The sequence below is a fragment of the Mytilus galloprovincialis genome, chromosome 7, assembly GCF_965363235.1.
Source record: "Mytilus galloprovincialis chromosome 7, xbMytGall1.hap1.1, whole genome shotgun sequence".
Classification (NCBI taxonomy): Eukaryota; Metazoa; Mollusca; class Bivalvia; order Mytilida; family Mytilidae; genus Mytilus; species Mytilus galloprovincialis.
In genome coordinates this window covers 90,866,353-90,889,387 of record NC_134844.1, presented here as the reverse complement: position 1 = coordinate 90,889,387, position 23,035 = coordinate 90,866,353, and the positions used below count along the sequence as shown (strand labels likewise).

At 31.9% G+C, this 23,035-nt stretch overlaps 1 protein-coding gene and 1 long non-coding RNA gene across 2 annotated transcripts; one reads left to right on the top strand and one right to left on the bottom strand.

Annotated features, from left to right (window-relative positions):
- Window positions 1–2,330: 2,330 nt before the first annotated feature.
- Window positions 2,331–17,415, bottom strand: LOC143083969 (uncharacterized). Its single transcript, XM_076260386.1, has 3 exons — window positions 17,137–17,415; window positions 12,364–12,597; window positions 2,331–7,334 (listed from the first exon to the last, which is right to left on the bottom strand). Exons 1-3 carry the CDS (start codon window positions 17,315–17,317, stop codon window positions 6,661–6,663), a joined length of 1,089 nt encoding a protein of 362 aa, XP_076116501.1. The 5' UTR covers window positions 17,318–17,415; the 3' UTR covers window positions 2,331–6,660.
- Window positions 17,405–18,997, top strand: LOC143083970 (uncharacterized). Its single transcript, XR_012980960.1, has 2 exons — window positions 17,405–17,824; window positions 18,449–18,997. It is a non-coding gene; the product is annotated as an uncharacterized LOC143083970 (long non-coding RNA).
- The last annotated feature ends 4,038 nt before the right edge of the window (window positions 18,998–23,035 follow it).

The window sequence follows — 23,035 nt, the reverse complement described above, 5'->3', positions numbered from 1 at the left end:
GTCCCGTAAACGGACGTATAAAAATGAATAAAATATATGAGAAGAACATAACCCGTATCATGCCAGCAACTGATTTTAGAATACATGTGTTTATCTCTGATGGAAAGACCCTATAAGTGAATCAATATTAAAGCCAAAATATGCAATCTTTAATGACCTGACAACAGTATCGTAAATATATCCCTTCTTAATAAGTCTGTTTAAAGGTTTTGTTAGCTTTTGAGGTGAATGTCGACATTTTTTGTGCCTTGTAAAGAATATTACCATAAAAATTGGATGTGGAATACCGGAATGTGCTAGTATAAGAAGTCTGCATGTTGAATTATATTTACGAATGATGTCCTTCTACCGATGATAAAATTTAGTAAATGTTTTGACTAGTTTGTGATATCGAAAACCCTTGTGTAATAATTTTTCAGTAATAAACAAATTTCTCTGTCTAGAGATTTTTAGATATTCTGTCTGCAGTGTATTTAGTGGACGTTATTTCACGTGGCATATGTAGTGAATCCAATGTTTTTGTAGACAGTAAAATGATGCTTGAATTAGCTTGTATAATGTTTAATTAAATTACATGGTCACCATGCTGGACAATTTCAGAAATGTGTTTCTTATCTTATATCAAGAATGATAAGAGTATACAGTTTGGGTTTGAAGTACTGGTAGGTTTCATAAATTAAGTAGCGATGTGCAAATATATTCTTTATGTTTGTCTGAACAAGTGAATTAGAACATAATTTAAATTTCTGATTTTACTCAGACCTTCTGTGAACTACTGAATATAACCAAATAATGGATATAGTGCCCTCGCTTACATATAACATTAGAAAGGAGGGTCATTACTCAAGAACAAGATAAGTGACGCCATCAAAAATCGCACTTGATCTGTGTGATCAGTGTTGACATAAATATCAATTATATGGTCTTTTTTTTTATAAATTTCCTGTTTCAAAACTTTGATTTTTTTCTAAAAACTAAGGATTTTCTTATTCCTATTCCAGGAATAGATTACCTTAGCCGTATTTGGCACAACTTTTTGGAATTTTTGGTCCTCAATGGTCTTCAGCTTTGTACTTGTTTGGCTTTATAATTAATTTGATCTGAGCGTCACTGATGAGTCTTATGTAGACAAAACGCGCGTCTGGCATATTAAATTATAATCCTGGTATCTTTGATAACTATTTACACCACTGGGTCGATGCAACTGCTGATTGACATTTCGTCCCCGAGGGTCTCACCAGCCCAGTAGTCAGCACTTCGGTGTTGACATGGATATCAATTATATGGTCATTTTTTATACATTTCCTGTTACTAAACTTTGATTTTTTTCTAAAAGCTAAGGATTTTCTTATTCCAGGAATAAATTACGTTAGCCGTATTTGGCACAACTTTTTGGAATTTTTGGTCCTCAATGCTCTTCAACTTATACTTGCTTGGCTTTATAATAATTTTGATCTGAGCGTTACAGATGAGTCTTATGTAGACGAAACGCGCGTCTGGCGAATTAAATTATAATCCTGGTACCTTTGATAACTAATTATGGTAATAAGCATTGTTTATATTAATCATAGCATTTGGTTGAGGCAAAATAAACAAGCATTCTGTGAGTATTGCATGGCAATACATAGTCCCCTACCGGTTAAAAAATTCATACTTGATCTATAACTTGTCATGGTGTAAACTATATAACAAATATCAAGTCAATATCTTCAAGCATGATGAAAAAGAGTGTTTAAAACTGATTATTTTAGTGAATTTTCTAAGTCAAAGGACCATAACTCTGCACGAAATCATCAGACCGGAACAAAAATCGAACTTGATCTGTAACTTGTCATGATAAAACTATATACCAAATATCAAATCAATATCTTCAATCATTTTACCTCTATGTTCTATTTTTAGCCATGGTGGCCATGGTTCTTGATGAAAATGAATAAAAATCACAAAATTTATACTAGATACCCTAAGGATCATTTTCCTTGGGTTTGGTTGAAATTAGTTCAGCAGTTTCAGAGAAGAAGATCTTTGAAAAAGTTTACAGCAGACGACGACAGACGCCAAGTGTTAGGACAGGTGAGCTAAAAAGTGAAATCAGAACTTTAAATTTTCTCAACTTGTCAATTTTGTAAACCACTGTAAAGACATTTTCGGGTTCTGGTTTGTATTTTTGAAGCTAATGTCCCTACATGCTTATGTAAAATACATAAAAAAGTCTATCAAGCAAATAAAAATATTCGAATGCAACTGAAATAAGTTAATAAGATATGGAGGAACTGTGAGTGCCCTTACTGCAATACTCCTTTGTAATGAAATTGAGTCTACTTATATCATTATGATCATGTTATTAATGATTTTATTATATTAAATTTTATATATTCATATATATATAAATATATGCCAATAAATTGCATGTACATTGAGATAACATTATTGTTTACAAACTTCAGAGTAGAAAAATAATGCAATGGACTGACATGGATTGATACTTGATAAGTAAAATAAAAATTATATGTATATATTTTAAATAATTACAATGTTTGACGACAGAATCAACATTAAAAAAATTCCAACAAATATTATCAAATAAAAGCTGAAATACAATGAAATAATAAAATCATTGCTTTAAACATAGTCGTTAAAAACAGGTTCAATATAAATTATAACAGTATGTATACACCTTTTGTTTATGTATTTACATGTGATTAAATTCATGATTTTTTTTAATTTAAACTATATAACATACTAACATTTTTCAAACTTATAAAAGAAGTCTGTAATATCTGATAAGGTACAAAATAAATGCAGAAATTTAGATGTTGATGGGAATGACATCTGTATTCAATGATTTTTTACAACTGGCACCATTTTGTCATCAATATATGAATTCATTGTATGTAATTGTTTACTTTCATGAACAAAATTATTTTTGATTTTCTAAACTACATCTACTGAAAATCTACCTTAATTTGGCAAAAATCTTGTTTTGAAAAGATTTTATAAAAATATCACCTTAAAATGTCGAATGATCAGATTTGGACAATAAAAGGCTATGTAATAAGTGTCCTTTTTTAAGAAAAAGTAGTATGAGAGTCATCCTGAAGAGAAAATCACAGAATAACTAGATACCATTTAGATGGGAGCCATCTCTGTGGGCCCCGTTGTCAATAACGTGGGGTAAATAAGTTGATCAAATTTGTTAGCGATGGACAGACCAACAGACAGACAGACCTTTGACCTAGGAAGTTGTACATACATCATGACACACCCTCTGGTGTTGGTTAAAATGGATGACAAGTATAATATTTGAAATCATAACGGTTCTCAAGATATAGAGCGGACACGATCTTCACCACAGGATACGGGGTTGTCAACTGAAACCAAAGTTTTTTTGACCTTGACCTTTGACCTAGGAAGTTGTACATACATCATGACACGCCCTCTGGTGGTGGTTAAAATGGATGTCAAGTATAAACTTTGAAATCATAACGTTTATCTAGATATGGAGCGGACACGATCTTCACCACAGGACACGGGGTTGTCAACTGAAACCAAAGTTTTTGACCTTGAACTTTGACCTAAGAAGTTGTACATACATCATGACACACCCTCTGGTGTTGGTTAATAAACATTTAAGTATTAAGTATAAAATCATAACGGTTATCTAGATATGGAGCGGACACGATCTTCACCACAGGACATTGGGTTGTCAACTGAAACCAAAGTTTTTGACCTTGACCTTTGACCTAGGAAGTTGTACATACATCATGACACACCCTCTGGTGTTAGTTAAAATGGATGTCAAGTATAAACTTTGAAATCAAAACGGTTCTCAAGATATAGAGTGGACACGATCTTCACCACAGGACAGGGTTGTCAACTGAAACCAAAGTTTTTTTACCTTGACCTTTGACCTAGGAAGTTGTACATACATCATGACACGCCCTCTGGTGGTTGTTAATAAACATGTAAAGTATAAAGTATAAAGTATGAAATCATAATGGTTCTCTAGATATGGAGCGGACACAAAGTTAAAGTGGTACGGACAGACGGACGAACGGATGGACTGATCACTATAGGGCGACCCGCCTAAAGGCGGGGCTCTAATAAAATACATTTTTTTTAAAGAAGTCACTGAACAATGAAAATGAGGAAAAAAACAATGGGCATATGCCAGATGGAAAAATCAGACCATAACTTGCATAAGACATCTGTATACCAAACTCCTATTCCTTCTGAAATACAAAGCTTAATACAAGGAGCTAACATCACTTCTACCAAATTTTCATCCCAATGTGTCGCATTGGCAGAACAAACATAAATCATTTATTATTATAGAAAATATGTAAGTGTTATGCAGAATACAAGCTAACAATTTCGACATGTGGTTTCCTGAAGATGAACCAGGCTTAGTGAAAACACAATATTTTAAAAGAATTTTTACCCTAAAAAATCAGACCTACTTACCAGGGTATACTATAATTTTAAGGAGAGTTTGTTTGGCTTTATTTCATATGAAAGAGATAGACTTAACTTTAAAGAACCTTAGTGAGCCAGCTCACATACCCCATGCCCAAGATAAAGGGGACCAGCTAATATTGACCTGATGGCAGTTTTTTCTTCTTTGCATTAAAATATGATTTTGGTTTATTATTTCAGACAGTAATATTGTGTTACACAATTCCATATTTATTAACTTTGACCTTGGAGACTTACAAATCAATAGGGATCTTCCTCTTATTATATCATAAAGGGAACTCAAAGGAATATAATAAATGTGTCATTAAAGGATTATCTTGTTAAATGCCTAAGGGCTCTATGAGGACAAACATAAGATTTGATTACAATAAAAACAATTTGATATTAATCAGGACCCAAATTACAGTTTGGTGTAAAAATGTTGATTGACATATTCAATCTTTCATTGAAATACCTGTAAGGTGTGTATAGAATTATGAAATTTCATCTCCATATTTTTTCCATTCATCAATATAATTTTGTTTAATAATTTTTTTAGAAGATTTTTCATGGACCACCAAAATATTCCCATAATCATTTATACAAAAATATCAGAAACCAAGATCAAGACTTGATAATTTTCACCCCCCCCCCTTTTTGCCAATTAAAGAAGTTTTTATATTTCTAACCTTCATGACCTTTATCTGTGTTTTAAAGTTTGATGCAATTTATTTAATACAGTAATTAACTGTGACAATATTTTATTCAATACTTTCTTTTGTTTTTGTTAATATTTTATTTACTTTATTTTTATTTTACAATATTCTGCAATTTTATTTATTTAACCAATTTGTAATGAAAAGTAATGTACAGTAATGGAGGCATTACATTGATTTTTAACTAAAGAAATCATTACATTACATGTAATTGTAATGCAGAAAATGTGTGTAGTGCCTCAGTTGAAACGTCTTACCTAGGAAAAATCTTATCAGACCTAATAAAATTTGTATCTAATATCAAATTGATATTCAAGAGAATATTTGACTGGAATTTCATTGATGAAATATTCCTTTTTGCAATGCATTGATACTTTAAACCTGATGATTTTTTTTAATGTAAAAATCCTATGCGAATCAGGTATGTGTAAAAAAAATGTCAATGGAGGAAAGGGTTAATTAACCAACATTTATAACGTTATCACATCTTAAAAACAAATAAGTTTATCATTTTTTTTCTAATATCAACATTCTCCCCCCTAAAAAATTCCATTCTGTCCATTTAAATGAATTCTAACACCATCTAACTATCAGTATATAAAGACAGAAATAAAGATTGCTTTGATGAGTCATTTTCTTTAACATATATGTTTAATGGAAAATCTAAATAATTATTAAAACCACTTTTTAAAAATGAGAAAGTCATGAAATTTTCTGTAATTAACAGTTCAAAAGAAACAAATCTTTTGTAACACAATCCATCTTAATAGAACACATTTTTAACTCTTTTTTGGGACGAAAATCAAATTTCAGAAATTATGTTTTATACCTTTGGACATGTGTTGAAATATCAACTTCATAAAACTTTTTAATGAGTAAAAATGAGTTGTCAATGATCAGACAAAAAGATGTTTCTCTGTGCCACTTTTAAGACCAAGGCTGCTATAGAAGATTTTCAGACAGGAGCTTTCAATATTTTTGTAATGGAAAGTACAAATTGGTGGTCTTTAACTTTTTTGCTGAAAATATAATAAGGATGTAAATATAAAAATAAGGAGATATGGTATGATTGCCAATGATATATATAAAAAAGAAGATGCGGTATGATTGCCAATGAGACAACTATCCACAAAAGACCAAAATGACACAGAAATTAACAACTATAGGTCACCGTACAGCCTTCAACAATGAGCAAAGCCTATACCGCATAGTCAGCTATAAAAGGCCCCAATAAGACAATGTAAAACAATTCAAACGAGAAAACTAACAGCCTTATTTATGTAAAAAAATGAATGAAAAACAAATATGTAACACATAAACAAATGGCAACCACTGAATTACAGGCTCCTGACTTGGGACAGGCACATACATAAATAATGTGGCGGGGTTAAACATGTTAGACAACTATCCACCAGAGTTCAAATGAAGTAGATGTAAGCAGTTATAGGCAACCATATGGCTGGCAGTCAATACCATGAATGTAGATTTGTCATTTTTCTTCATAATTACTGGGTAGAGACTTTTGTTTTAATGGAACACTTGGAACATCCAATTCCAATTCCATCTCCTTTAATGGGACAAATTTTTTTTGCATAGAAATTGTTTTTTCAATCAAATGTAAGCGTTTTGGCGGAATACGACCTAAAAAATCACATGTTCCTTTTAAACTTTTAATCTCCTCTACTGAAAGTTTAGGCTTTAAAGTAAAATGATTCAATGTCATCCAAATTTTTAAAATGTTTGATAAATTTAATGTTTCACCCTCTGCACTAAATTTATTCTTATTCCAAATAGGAATAGGATCTCCTTTATTTCTTAACAGGATGTCATTCTGTGTATCATACATATAAATATCAAAGTAATCAGAACTTGCAACAATAGTAGGAATTAAAAAAGCTTGAGGAAGTTTTTTGCCTTTTTCTCTCTGACGTACCCTCTGGTACATTGAATAAGTAATTGTCTGTGCAACAACTTGCTCAATTTTTTCCTTTTTTCGTAATGTTGTTGATTTCAAATCAATTTCAATTATCTGATTTTCTGCTTGGTCTACATCAAACTCTCTGTCACCTGTACTGCAGTCTTCTGGATATATAATATTACAGCCACCTCCTGCCATAGTGAACAACATGATGTCTGGTCTTCCATACCATAAATATTCACTCCCTTAAATAACATAAACAATGAATTAGAATGATTAGAATTTAAATAATCAATTCATATCTTGGCAGCTGTGCGGACAAGTTCCAATTTAAAAGCGGCGGAAGAAGAAGAAGAAAACTAAGCAAAAACAATAAGTCTTAAATATGATGTAATTATAGATTACTTTTCAATTACATTTCGCTTTCTTTAGTAAACAAGAGGCTCTCAAGAGCCTGAATTGCTCACCTGAATTTTTTTGCTCAATTCATTCATCAATCATGATTTATATATTTGCTGCTTTTTAATGTATATATATCGGGTGTTTGCTTAAAAATGCCACTAAAAAAAATCTTTGTTTTGGTCATATTTGCTTCAAAATTGAAAAAAAATATTTGTCTGCAATCTCACTGCAGATAGATTTTAAATTGTTGATCATATTTATTCTGTAAGTAACATTTGGTTAAAGTTTGCAAGCATTTGGCTAAGTAGTTTCAGAGGAGAAGATTTTTGAAAAAGTAATTGACACACAAAAAAATGTAAAAAATTGTGTTTTAAGGGCAATAACTCATTAAGGGGTCAATTGATAATTTGATCATGCTAACTTATTTGTAGATCTTACTTAGCTGAACATTTTTCTCATTTACACTTTCTCTATCTACTATAATTTTAAAGATAATAACCAAAAACTGTAAAATTTCCATAAAATTATCAATTCAACAATGGGTTGTCTGATTTGTCTGAAAATTTCAGGGCAGATATATCTTAATCTGATGAACTTTTTATCCTATGTCAGATTTGCTCTAAATGCTTTAGTTTCAGAGATATAAGCCAAAAACTGCATTTGACCCCTATGTTCTAATTTTAGTAACAGGGGCCATGTTTGTTGATAGATCAGAACTTTAGATAAAATTTATAAACTAGATACCATAAGGAACATTCAGTTAAAGTTTGAAGGTATTGTGCCCAGCAGTTTCAGAGGAGAAGATTTTTGTATAAGATTACAAAAATTTACGAAAATTGTTAAAAAATGAATATTAAGGGCAATAACTCCTTAAGGGGTCAATTGACAATTTTAGTCATGCTGACATATTTGTAGATCTTGCTTTGCTGAACATTATTGCCGCTTACAGTTTATCTCTATCTATAATAATATTCAAGATAATAACCAAAAACTGTAAAACTTTCTTAAAATGATCAATTCAGGGACAGCAACCAAACAATGGGTTGTCTGATTCGTCTGAAAATTTCAGGGCAGATAGATCTTAACCTGATGAAAATTTTACACTATTTCAGATTTGCTCTAAATGCTTTAGTTAAAAAAGAGATATAAGCCAAAAACTGCATTTGACCGCTATGTTCTAATTTTACCAACAGCGGCCATGTTTGATGATAGATCACAACTTCAGATACAATTTATAAACTAGATACCCTAAGGAACATTCAGTTAAAGTTGGAAGATATTTTGCCCAGTAGTTTCAGAGTAGAAGATTCTTGAAATAGTTAACGACCACGATGCTGACGCTGACAGACGACAGAAGACGCCAGACGCCAAGTGATGGCATAAGCTCACATGGCCCTTCGGGCCAGGTGAACTAAATAGTTTGATGAAATAGAATCTAGTTTAAATGAAAATAGACAACTGCATGTATGCTTCAGTTTATAGTACATATAAAATAGAATGTATAAATATGACTTGAGAGTTCTATCAAATGCTTTATTCCGATCTGTTGTCTCAAGCTGCCTTACCAGATTTCCTGACAAATTTTACTGTTTTATGTTTATTAATAAAACTTACAGTTCAAAACAAAGAATTTCTATCAATGAGTTACAACTGCCCTGAAGTATATTTACTACAGTACCAACTTGACAAGATATCTGATTCAATTGGTTGAAAATAAAACTAATATTAATAACTTCAAGACTCAACTAACATAAAAATTATTAAAGATAAAACAGTAATAAACAGGGTTGTTAAAAACAGGTGTTTTATGAGTATTGCTCAGTCTGGTGGGAATACCTGGGTTTTATTGGGTAATAATGGGTAATATAAAATACTAGCCTGATTCTTTAAGAGTATTAAAATGTAATACATAAAAGATATATATATATGTCATGTATGTAAAACAAACTATTTTACTTTATAAGTTAATTTGTTTGAGACTCTTATAAATTTAAGTGTATAAATTTGATAAAGTATTGGTACAGCAACTCTTAGATATACATGACCACACATAGACATTATAGACAAACTTTATGTGAAAAGTTTACTCATGAAGATTATAGATGTATGTAACCCTCCTAAACATAAATTGCCATTCTGTCTAAATTGGTCAAACTTGAAGCCAAAGTCATTTCATTTTTACATATATAACTTATATTAACTTAAGAGTTATCTATTAATTTTGGTTAAGGAAAATGGTCTATTCACCAATTTTTGTTCATTGTTAAAAAATGTATACACAATTTTAGCATACTTACATGTACATTACTAATTAATAAGGAATTATTCAGATAATACTAATTTGAAAACACATTTGTTTATATATTACAATTAATTTAAGCCTTTTCACTTTTACAAGTGTGGGTGATCGGTTCCCTTACGGTGTTTTTTTTTACAGTATTGAATTGGTAACCTTTTAGAATAAGTTTACTAAAAGGATTGATAAGTTTAACTTGATCGTATCTAAATTTCCGGGCTCGGTAAACAACATCACCGTAAAAATTAGGACATGTAGGATGTGCTATTCCGTTAGAAATAAGTTTTCTACAGGTACAGCCAAACTTCCAAACTAAATCTTTGTATCTATGGAAGAATTTAGTAAAGGTTTTAAGTTTTAATATATCTTAGTGAGGAAGTATCATGTATGTGTTTGTTTGTTTACAGTTCAAATCAATAAATGCAAAATTTTACTTACAGCTAAATTTTATTTCAGCACTTTACATCAAATACTATTTCATTAAGTGAGGTAATTGACATGATTAACTAAAATTTAAATGTTCAAATAAAATGCCTTTTATATGAAATTCAAAGGTTTATTTAACCTCCTGTTTTAAGTGCATCAGAATATTTGCAAATACTATTTTTACCAACCGCGGATCCAGTAATCCGAGTTTTTTGATAATCGTGTTCTAGATAAAGATTGGAGTTATAATATTTAATTTTAAAAGTTTTTTATTTGTTTTTGCATTGCTTTGATATTGTGATTTTTCTAGTAATTTTGAAATTATTAGTATTCAACTTATAACTTTAATGGTACCAATGTTTACTGCACCGGTAAATTTCAAATTATTTTGATTTTAGTGCTTGTTTAACGATTCAATTTTTAAACAATTTCAATCATGAAATTTAATATTTTCAAGCTGATAAATATCAATATGCTTTGGGCAGCTATCACTCATTTATCATGTTTATAGAAATTCTTTGTTTTGAACAATAAGTAGACCTAAACAATAGGACATATAAGAACATGATTTACATTCATTCTTCACGATTAAGACACATCAAATCCTACAATTTCATTAGTCAAGAGCACTTTGCTATATATTCAAAGTTTGTATACATGTCAAATTCATGTTTATTTGTAAAATCATTCATTTCATTGGCTAATCACTGTACACTTTTGTACATGTTATTACATCGATCAACATTTAAAGTTAACTAGAGGCTCTTGAGAGCCTGTGTCGCTCACCTTGGTTTATGTGCATATTAAACAAAGGAAACAGATGGATTCATCACAAAATTGTGTTTTAGTGATGTTGATGTGTTTGTAGATCATACTTTACTGATCATTTTTGTTACTTACAATTTTCTCTATCTGTAATGAACTTGGCCCTTTAGTTACAGAGGAAAAAACTTAGTAAAAACTTACCAAAATTTACCAAATTAATGAAAAATGTTAAAAAGTGACTATAAAGGGCAATAACTCCTTAAGGAGTCAACTGACCATTTTGATAATGTTGACTTATTTGTAGATCTTAATTTGCTGAACATTATTGCTGTTTACAATTTATCTCTATCTATAATAGTATTCAAGATAATAACCAAAAACGGCTAAATTTCTTTAAAAATTACAAATTCAGGGGCAGCAACCCAACAACCCATTGTCTGCTTCATCTGAAAATTTCAGGGCAGATAGATCTTGACCTAATAAACAATTTAACCAAGACAGATTTGCTTTAAATGCTTTGATTTCAGAGTTATAAGCCAAAATCTACATTTTACCCCTATGTTCCATTTTTAGCCATGGCGGCCATCTTGGTTGGTTGGCCGGGACACTGCGCACAATTTTTTAACTAGATACCCTAGTTATGATTTTGGCTAAGTTTCATTAAATTTGGTCCTGTAGTTTCAGAGGAGAAGATTTTTGTAAAAGATAACAATAATTTATGAAAAATTGGTAAAAAAAATGACTGTTAAGGGCAATAACTCCTTAAGGGGTCAACTGACCATTTTGATCATGTTGACTTATTTGTAGATTTTACTTTGCTGAACATAATTGCTGCTTACAGTTTATCTCTATCTATAATAATTTTTTAGATAATAACCGAAAACGGACAAAATTTCCTTAATTATCAATTCAGGGGCAGCAACCCAACAACCCATTGTCTGAATCATCTGAAAATTTCAGGGCAGATAGATCTTGACCTATTAAACAATTTTATCCCTGTCAGATTTGCTCTAAATGCTTTGGTTTCAGAGTTATAAGCCAAAATATACATTTTACCCCTATGTTCTATTTTTAGACATGGCGGCCATCTTGATTATTTTGGCGGGTCACCAGACACAATTTTTAAACAAGATACCCCAATGATGATTGTGGCCAAGTTTGGTTAAATTTTGCCTAGTAGTTTCAGAGGAGAAAATTTTTGTAAAAGTTTACGGACAACGGACGCCGGACGCAAAGTAATGAGAATAGCTCACTTGACCCTTTGGGCCAGGTGAGCTAAAAAGGAGGAGGGTCGACATTTCAGAAGATCTGGTTTAATCTTGTCACATATTCATGTGGCTGTTCAAAGAAATATATGTATATGCAAATTATGACAAATAACTCACCAATTCCAGTATTCCGATATCTGATCTGCTGACCACATTTCATGCAAGGACAAACATCGAACTTATTGTGATAGTCATTTGTTAAAAAATAATGATGTCCAGAGAACCGAATAGTTAGCCTGGAGAACAGATGATTTGCTAATAATGTGCAAATATATGATTCATCACTTTTTATAGGTCTATCTCTTTGTTCAGGTATTCTATGCATGCATCTCAAACAATCCTCATGGAAATCTGCAAATATATAAACATGTTTGCATTAGATATGTAAATAAACAAGAGGCTCCTTGTACTTATTTGTAGGTTTTACTTTTACTTTTCTGAACTTTTTTGCCATTTCAAGTTTCTGTCTATCGATCATAGTTTCTGCAAAAAACTAAAAAAAATGGTAAAAAATATCTTTCAAGGGCAATAACTCCTGTAAGAGATCAATCGACGATTTCAGTCAAGTTTGACCTTATTTGTAGGTCTTTAATTTTGCTGAACATTTTTGGCCATTTAAACTTTCTGTCTTTCTATCATATTATAGTTTTAGAAAAAAACTTTAAAAAAATGGTAAAAATCATCTTTCAAGGTCAATACTCCTCAAGAGGTCAATTGAAAATGTCGGTCTTTCTTTGCTGAAAATGTTTGACTTTTAACGTTTTTCTCTATATATAGATCATATAGTTTATGCAAAAAACTTAAAAAATGGTAAAAATTAACTTTCAAGGGCAATATCTCCACTAAGGGATCAATTGAAGAATTTGGTCATGTTTGACTTATTTGTAGGTCTTACTTTGCTGATCATTATTGACATTTAAAGTTTCTCTGTGTATATCATAATTTCTGCAAAAAAACAAGTAAAAATAATAAAAATGTCTTTGAAGGGCAAGAACTATAAGGGATTAATTGACGATTTCGGTCATGTTGACTTATTGTAGGTCTTACTCTGCTAAACATAATCAATCAATCATAAACAGTCTGAGAAAAACAAGACCTTGTGCAATGCAAAAATATAAGTGTCAACAGGATAATCTTGTAGGACAGTAAGCAATGGTAACATCGATAAAACAATATTCAAAGATCTTAGTGTTAAATTGATTACCTTTTAGATTAGGTTTGTTCAAAGAATCGATAAATCGTATCTTCATTTACTGGCTCTATAAACAACATCACCGTTAAAATTAGGATGTGATAATCGATTCTAATTGACCTTGCTGACAATGTTTCTGCAATTTAAAATTGAGAATGAATGGGGAATGTGTCAAAGAGACAACAACTCGACCATAGAAAAAAACAACAGCAGAAGGTCACCAACAGGTCTTCAATGTAGCGAGAAATTCCCGCACCAGAAATTGAAAAATTTACTTTTTACATAGATCAATTATCCCTAAAGTTCTATAATACTATAGCACACACGCAACATGTTAATTATTGGTAATATTAATTATGTGGAAAACAAAAGGGCCTGGAATGGTATAATTTTTAATCAATAGATATAGGAAGATGTGGTGTGATGCCAATGAGACAACTCTCCATACAAATAACAATTTAAAAAGTAAACCATTATAGGTTAAAGTACAGCCTTCAACACGAAGCCTTGGCTCACACCGAACAACAAGCTATAAAGGGCCCCAAAATTACTAGTGTAAAACCATTCAAACGGGAAAACCAACAGTCTAATCTATATAAACACAAGAGCCTTCTTTACTAATCATTGATATTATGTTGATAGTCCTAAGTATAAAGCTTCATTAAAAACTGTCACATAAACTTAACATTAACCAAGATAACTACACAAAGACCAATGAACCATGAAAATGAGGTCAAGGTCAGATGAACCATGCCAGGCAGACATGTACAACTAACAATGCTTCCATACAACAAATATAGTTGACCTAGCTATTACTTATAGTTTAAGAAAAATAGACCAAAACACAAAAACTTAACACTGAGCAATGAACCGTGAAAATGAGGTCGAGGTCAAATAAAACCTGCGCAACTGACATATAGATCATAAAATATTTCCATACACCAAATATAGTTGACCTATGGCATATAGTATTAGATAAAAAGACCAAAACTCAAAAACTTAACTTTGACCACACAACCATGAAAATGAGGTCAAGGTCAGATGACATCTGCCCGCTAGACATGTACACCTTACAATCATTCCATACAACAAATATAGTAGATCTATTGCATAAAGTATGAGAAAAACAGACCAAAACACAAAAACTTAACTATAACCACTGAACCATGAAAATGAGGTCAAGGTCAGATGACACCTGCCAGTTGGGCATGTACACCTTACAGTCCTTCCATACACCGAATATACTAGACCTATTGCTTATAGTATCTGAGATATGGACTTGACCACTAAAACTTAACCTTGATCACTGATCCATGAAATGAGGTCGAGGTCAAGTGAAAACTGTCTGATGGGCATGAGGACCTTGCAAGGTACGCACATACCAAATATAATTATCCTATTACTTATAATAAGAGAGAATTCAACATTACAAAAAATCGGAACTTTTTTTTCAAGTGGTCACTGAACCATGAAAATGAGGTCAAGGACATTTGACATGTGACTGACGGAAACTTCGTTACATGAGGCATCTATATACAAAGTATGAAGCATCCAGGTCTTCCACCTTCAAAAATATAAAGCTTTTAAAAAGTTAGCTTACGCCGCCGGATCACTATCCCTATGTCGAGCTTTCTCAAAAGTTGCAGGCTCGACAAAAACGAGAAAAAGAGACAACACCATTGTCCTATATCAGTCATATATAAAGTTGAATTCTTTGATTAGTCGTTTTTACGTCATGCCAGCTGACAAAATTGGACCTCATTATTTTAGTAGTATAGAATTCAAAGTGCAATATAAAAGTTTAAAAATGTATCCTTTGGAAATTTACCTGTCAACTACTACCATTGTACTCAATCATTAAGAATGTTTTAAAAAATTCTAGATTTTTTTCCTGATTTACAAAACATTTAAACACACCCTCACATTGTATATATACATGATATATACTTAAAAGATGTAAATCAAGGAAAATCAAGAAATTTTACAAAATACACACATTTTGTCATAGTTTGTTAATTGCATATATAGTAACTTGTTAAATGTGAAATGTGTTTTTATTTTATGAAAACCTTAAACCTTAGTGGAGTCAGGACAAATTTAAGAATATGTATGGTAACTTTTCAAATTGCTATAATATTTAGGCCAAACAAGACCTCTACAAATTATAAGGTGTTATTAACTGGAGAAGTAGTTTTCATCATACTACACATTGCTGAGCAATTATCCAGTTTAATATTTAATTTATAAACATTTTTGAATTATGTTAATGATTTGATTGATATTTATTGTAGCAAGTGTCACTTTATTGGTTTATATTCATAGTATGTACATGTATCCATGAATGAATATAAAAATGTTGTACAGATATTATTTTGTCTTCTTATAAATCTGTCAGACAATAAATAGCAAGGTATTCCTTATCAACATGAGCCAAATCTCTAACTAAATCTTACTTAGTACAACAATCATGACAATTAATGTACTTCTCTAAAACCTTCCTGATGGCTGATGCACAATTATCATACTTAATCTGTTAATCAAAATTTAACATAACTTTTAAAATTTGATCATTTCTTCTAACAATACTGGTATACAGTGACCCAGTCCAAATACATGTAATTATAAATGACGTCTTGAAAGATTACATTGTCGTCACAGCAAAAAAATTAAAATAGCCTTTCAAGACGTCATAATTATTTGGACTAGACTGCTAGAATACACTCATATATTCCAGTATCATAGTATTTTTAAGAGAAAAAACACAATACTCAAATAAAATTTTATACCAGTATTGTAAGCAATACTGGTACATGTACCAGTGTACATTGTATACATGGGGGGTCTCATTGGGGGGGTTCCGATCCCGGATCCCGCTTACTGATTTGTTAGATTCCTGGCTGTATCCTGCTTACAATATGTGTGTAAGCAATTCTGTTTTTTTGGCATTTCCAGGGTCCCGCAAGACCTCATTTCCCGTTTTCACGACACAATAATTTGACTTTCACGTTTCACGCTTATGAAAAATCGGCAATCCCGCATCACGCTTAGACCCCAATGAGACCCACTACATGGTATACCAGCATTGTGATCCCCAAGTTTAGGTGATCCGAAACCTTTATCAAGGAAATCATGATAGGAAATGCAAGCCCTGGAATAATGTATCAACTGGGAGATAAATACTCCATATGCAGGCACTGCCTAATATACACCTTATCGCTATTTAGTCCATTCCGGGAAAAACAGTCATTTATACAACTTCCTGTTTGGGTCACCGGCCGAAAAATGGAGGTCATCAGTAGTGAGCTGAGGGAGAAAAAACTTTAGAAAGTGATCATCAAGAAACTTTGATATAGTACGATCCACTTTTTTCGAAATTAAAATTGAAGTAAAAAAATATTTTGTTTGAAGTATTTACGGTAGTTTAAACAGGTCTCATTAAAAAGTATCATGCATGGTGAATTGTTTAAACAGGGTCCCAGATAGCTTCAACTGGATGAAAAAGTTGTGTAATTTTAAAACTTATCCCGAATGGAATAAATAGCGATTAGGTGTATTTATAACAACAAAAAAAAGTTAAAACAAAAAAAAGGGGGGGGGGGGGTATTCCCCAAGCACCTGTGAATTTCACATCATGAATTTTTCATTTGGGGTTTTTGACATAAATCAAAATGTATACAAAAACTACAATTTTTCCATACCTTTCTCTTCTAAGAATCCTAATATAAAAGCGTCTGTAACGAACTGAAGACTTGGATCTGGACATTTCTTTCCTTCGATGTTTAGTTCAAGAGAACGGAAACCATCCTCAAACATGGACTTGAATGATACTCGTTTAGTGAAAACCCCTTCACCTGTTTTCATGACTTCCTGTGCTTCCATTATATCAAGAACTTTTCCGGATTTATCTTCCAGATACTGTATAGTATCAACATTAGCCCTGGAAAAATTTCTACCTATAGTCGCCGTCAGCTGAAATTCGTAGCGGTTATCGTTGAAAATAATCTAAACTATCAATCGCGTTCACTCGAGATATAGTTTTTCACATTCCATTCATAAATCGCAAAAAGAAAAACCACTACTGACCTACCTTTTAAGTGATCGCACTGTAATAATCCTGACCTTCACTTTTCATAGACGATTTTGAATGGTGGAATCAGCCATTGTTTTTACCGGAAGTGTTTCCGTGGAGTTCAATTTCATAAAATTTGCATAAAGCGCGGGAAACCTTATCACATCAATGAAAGGAACATTTCAGGAAACTGCGTACAGTGACGAATGTCATATGTAAACAAATGATCCTCATAGAAACGAAGATGGCGGAATTACAATGGAAAATATTCTGGAAAATGTGAAGGTCAGGATTATTACAGTGCGATCACTTAAAAGGTAGGTCAGTAGTGGTTTTTCTAAATGCGATTTTTGAATGGAATGTAAAAAACTATATCTCGAGTAAACGCGATTGATAGTTTAGATTATTTTTACCGATAACCGCTACGAATTTCAGCTGACGGCGACTATAATGCATATCCTCTTATTCGTAAGGGTTGAAATTCTGTGTCTTCGAAATCACTGAGTGCTTCTCTTATAAGTCTGGAACAAGATGCGTTCCGTGATAATGCAGATTCTTTGGAATACAAACAAGAAACTGGGGTATACGTCAACTGTAAACAAACATTGTTGCACAACCTCGAAAGAATACGTGTCGCCATTTGCATTCGACCCCTAACATTTGAGACGCTATCGATAGTGGACATGCTAAAATAAGTCAGCAATTTTAACATTTTTACCTAAACAGTTTTCCACACAGAATGTAGCGCTGGTCAGTTGCTTAATCATAAATGTATGTTCTAAAAAAAGATTGCGGGAAAACCAGGCTGTCTAATTTGTGAATTCCCTTTTGATGAATTACTCTACGTGGTTTAAGATTTAATTCAGTCCTGAAGAATTTTCTGTAAATTCAGCTTCCTTTGAAATTCATTATAAAATATAATAATGTGAATAATATTTCAGGGGTTGTGTCCGATAATGGTGATGGTGATGTAACCTGATACAGGCTGATAATGTCATCATCAATATTTGGAGGACAATTTTGACTTTTCGAAAACGAGTCTGCGGAATGTCACTGTGAACAATATTTATTTAGCTATTTAAAAAGCTGAGCCAGTCCTTGCAGGAATTCACGACATGAATTTAGTCGGGTTAACCCACATGTTGATTATTAATTAGGAAAATGTGGTGTCCAAATTATTTGGACATCCACATTTTCCTAACTGTAACAATTCATATATATATTATATTCGCCACGTTAGCGATGATAAGTCTTGAAGGACCTCAGTTGAACAAACTTATGGTCTGATCCACTGGCAAATATTAACTACAGTAGAGTTTAGTTACACCATTCTAAAGAAAATGTATTATGATAATAATGAACCCTAAAGTGTAAAAAGAAAAGACTTGTGTTGAACATAGACTTTAGAATGGCTTAACAATTTTAACTCTATGTCTGTTCCTATATGATTAAAATTCGATCTGGCAAATAAAAGTTTGAAGAATTTCAAATATTTTTTTATGTATAGAATTTTACCACCATCTAAAATTTGTCATTTGATAATAAACAATAAATTTACATTTTACAGGAACCTGATTTTTTAAATTATTCTGGCGTGTGGAACTTCCAGTATAAGAAATACACTTTCTTCTTCTTCACAATAGTGCATGTTTATTCTGTCGGAAATAAAACCCTAGGGAAAATGTCTTCCAAAGATTTTTCTCCCCCTAAACGATCCTATATTCGCACTAACAAACGGTTTGATGGTCACCTCACTAACCGTTCTAAGGGAATAAACGGGTAAAACAGGAGGATCTTATGTCATTGCCACACGGGGTTTATTCGGAGATACATAAAATACACTGATTATGGCCCTCATACACAGTGCTAGAAACTGGAAATAACACTTTGTAAATGTGCTTCGGCCGAAGTGCTTTTCTGGATTTACCTTTATCAGGAAAGTTGAAAACCAAGGATGTATAAGAACATGAACACGTAAAGAGTTATATGACAAAAAAGGGCCTAAACAGAATGATAGCCAAACCTATCTAAGGTCAACTTTGCCTGAGGAGTTTAAATCATACTTTCTTAATTTCTAAATTTATCAACGGAAAAATTTAAAAAAAAGTTATTTTATAAATTATGTCAGTGTCGACACACTGACTACTAACCTGATGATACCCTCGGAGACTAACAGTCCACCAGCAGAGGTATCGACCCAGTGCTACAGATGAAAATTATACTTTGTAACTTTTTTTATTCGAGCGTCACTGATGAGCCTTTGTAGACGAAACGCGCGTTTGGCGTGCAAAATCTAAATCCTGGTACCTATGATGAGTTTATTTGTAAACTTCATGCGTCCGAAGCGCTTTTCTGGATTTACCTCCTTCTTGCAGGAACGCTCAAACCCATTTATTAGCTGTAATTGGGTTTCAACTAGCTTTCAGTAACTCGGTCATAGATCAGTACTTTGTGATTTTATTCTTATTGTTATTTGTTTTTCTGCTTTATGTCGATCTGATGAGTAACGCACTTTTTAATTCATTTTTACAGTTTGTTCTTATGTTGTGCTGTTACATCACTGTCCGAGGTCTTTAATTATTGTGGTATTATTTACAAGGAGACCATGTTTTACCGTAATGTTTGTGGTTTTTTTAACCTGCATGCCTTATGCAATTTTTCTAGGACATCAACTGCAAAAAAGAAGCCTTTTAATGTTCCATGGTATAGTAGAATATAATTAGTGTACCGTGATTAGAAGAAAATTGTTGTGAAAAGCGCCATTTCCGTTTCCCTCTGCTCCATCGTATGACGTTTACACGTCACAATTAATACGTTACGCTTGTGCATGTTTACACTATGCTGACTTTATTAACAGAGGTTACCCGACAAAGAAACTGCTAACAGAGTTATGAGGATGAACTAATGAAATCAACATTTCATCAGTTTAGTGTCACTATCCGAAAATGGTTGACATATATACGCTGTGTCTGTGCCTCAACTCACTAGCGACATGTTTTTCTTATAGTAAGGGGTTTATGACAGAATGACAACATTAGTTTGTGCTTGTTTAGTTCGTCGGTCTTAACCTGTCTTACGAAGTTCTGCTTATAACGTAGACAGCAATAGTTAGTTGTTATGTTTCCTTTTATTAATTCTACCTGTTTTTGTGTCGTAATTGGTAGGAAAGTGCAATCGTAAGTTACTGATCTTTTTGCGACAAGGGAAAAATGCAGTTTAGAATTTAAACGTGTGTAGGTAGGAAAGAGCGATCGTCAACTTAAATTTTTCTTAGTTCGGGGTTTATGACAGAATGACAACATTAAGATCATTTTTGTATTCCGCCTTTTTTCAGCTTATATCCTTGTTGCATATCACTATCATATTGTTATGGATAGGAAAAGGCGATCGTTAGTTTGTGTTTGATTGAGTTTGTCCGTCTTAACCTGTCTTATGAATTTCTGCTGATCATGTAGATAGGGAAAGTTTGTTTTTATGTTTACTTGTATTAATTGTACCTCTTTTTGTGTCATAATTGGTAAGAAAGTGCAATAGTAAGTTGCTGATCTTTTTTCGGCAAGTGAAAAAGACTTTAGAGTTTAATCGTGTGTTGGTAGGAAAGAGCGATTGTCATCTTTATTTTTTGTTAGTATGTGGTTAATGACTACGGGGCGCCGAATGGGACTCTTGTGGTTTTGTACAAAATTCAATTCTGTCATAACAAAATCATTTTTGTCTTACAAAACTATGTGCTACAGACTTGTTTTGTGAGAACTTCAATTTTGTGATGACAAAATTCATTTGTGTAGACAAAATTCATTTTTGTCATGACAAAATTCATTTTTGTAGACAAAATTCATATTTGTCATGACAAAAGTCAATTTTGTCTAAAAGGTATGCAAATATAAACATATTTGCATACAAAATTGACTTTTGTTACCTGATATGGAAATTAAATCACAAAAGTCAATTGTGTGAGGTAAGATTCAATTTTGTGAGACAAAATTGACTTTTGTGAGACAAAATTAACTTTTGTGAGACAAAATTGACTTTTGTGAGACAAAATTGACTTTTGTGAGACAAAATTCAATTTATTTTGTCTCAATTTTGTCAATTTTGTTGAGACAAAAGTCAATTTTGTTAATTTTGTTGAGACAAAAGTCAATTCTGTCAATTTTGTTGAGACAAAAATCAATTTTGTTGAGACAAAAATCAATTTTGTTGAGACAAAAGTCAATTTTGTTAATTTTGTTGAGACAAAAGTCAATTTTGTTAATTTTGTTGAGACAAAAGTCAATTTTGTCAATTTTGTTGAGACAAAAGTCAATTTTGTGACGACAAAATTCATTTTTGTGACGACAAAATTCAATTTTGTAACAACAAAATTGACTTTTATGTGACAAAATTGACTTTTATGTGACAAAATTGACTTTCGTGAGACAAAAATCAATTTTGTTGAGACAAAATTCAATTTTGTCAATTTTGTCAACTTTGTTGAGACAAAAGTCAATTTTGTCAATTTTGTTGAGACAAAAGTCAATTTTGTCAATTTTGTTGACACAAAATTCAATTTTGTCAATTTTGTTGAGACAAAAGTCAATTTTGGCAATTTTGTTGAGACAAAATTAATTTTTGTCAATTTTGTGTAACAAAAGTCATTTTTGTATGCAAATTAGTTCACAGATACCAAACTAAACTAATTTGAATACAAAATTGACTTTTGTCGCCCAATTTTCAAATTAGGTAACAAAATTCAAGTCTGTGTAACAAAAATGAATTTTGTCATGACAAAAGTGACTTTTGTCCGTTGATAGATAATTTTGTATGACAAAATTTTAAATTTGTAGTATGATACAAATTTTATTAAACTGAACTTATTTTTGTTGAACAAAAGTCACTTTTGTCCGTACAAAATTGAATTTTGAGTACAAAACCACAAGAGTCCCATTCGGCGCCCCGTAATGACGGCATGACAACATTAAAAGATTTTTTTCCGCCTGTTTCAGCTTATTCCTTTGATGTACATCACTATCATACTGTTTTTGATAGGAATTGTAATCGTTAGTTTGGGTTTGATTTATTTGTGCGTCCTAATCTGTTTTATATAATTCTGCTAATAATGAAGACAGCCATTTTTTGTTTGTTTTATGTTTCTTTGTGTTAATTGTACCCCTTTTTGTGTCGTAATTGACAGTAAACTGCAATACGAAGTTACTGGTATTTTTTCTGCAAGTGAAAAATGACTTTTAGAATTTAAACGAGTGTTGGTAGGAAAGAGCGATCGTCAACTTTATATTTTGTTAGTATGGAGTTTATGACGGAACAGCAACATTAAGATCATTTTCCGCCTTTTTCATCTTATTTCGTTTATGTACATCACTAACATACTGTTATTGATAGGAAAGGTTAATCGTTAGTTTGTGTTTGATTTAGTTTGTCTGTCCTGACTGGTCATATGAAGTTCTGCTAATAATGTAAACAGCGATAGTTTGTTTTTATTCTTCCTTATATTAATTGTCTTTCTGTGTCGTAATTGGTAGGAAAGTGCA

What these genes read in the sequence shown, in the direction of transcription:
- LOC143083969 (XM_076260386.1), bottom strand. Translation starts at nt 17,317, where the DNA reads ATGGAAGCACAGGAAGTCATGAAAACAGGTGAAGGGGTTTTCACTAAA. An exon ending in AGGATTCTTAGAAGAGAAAG is followed by an intron (nt 12,598 to 17,136) that starts GTATGGAAAAAT and finishes ATATATTTGCAG; the next exon opens with ATTTCCATGAGGATTGTTTG. An exon ending in ATATCGGAATACTGGAATTG is followed by an intron (nt 7,335 to 12,363) that starts GTGAGTTATTTG and finishes ATGTTATTTAAG; the next exon opens with GGAGTGAATATTTATGGTAT.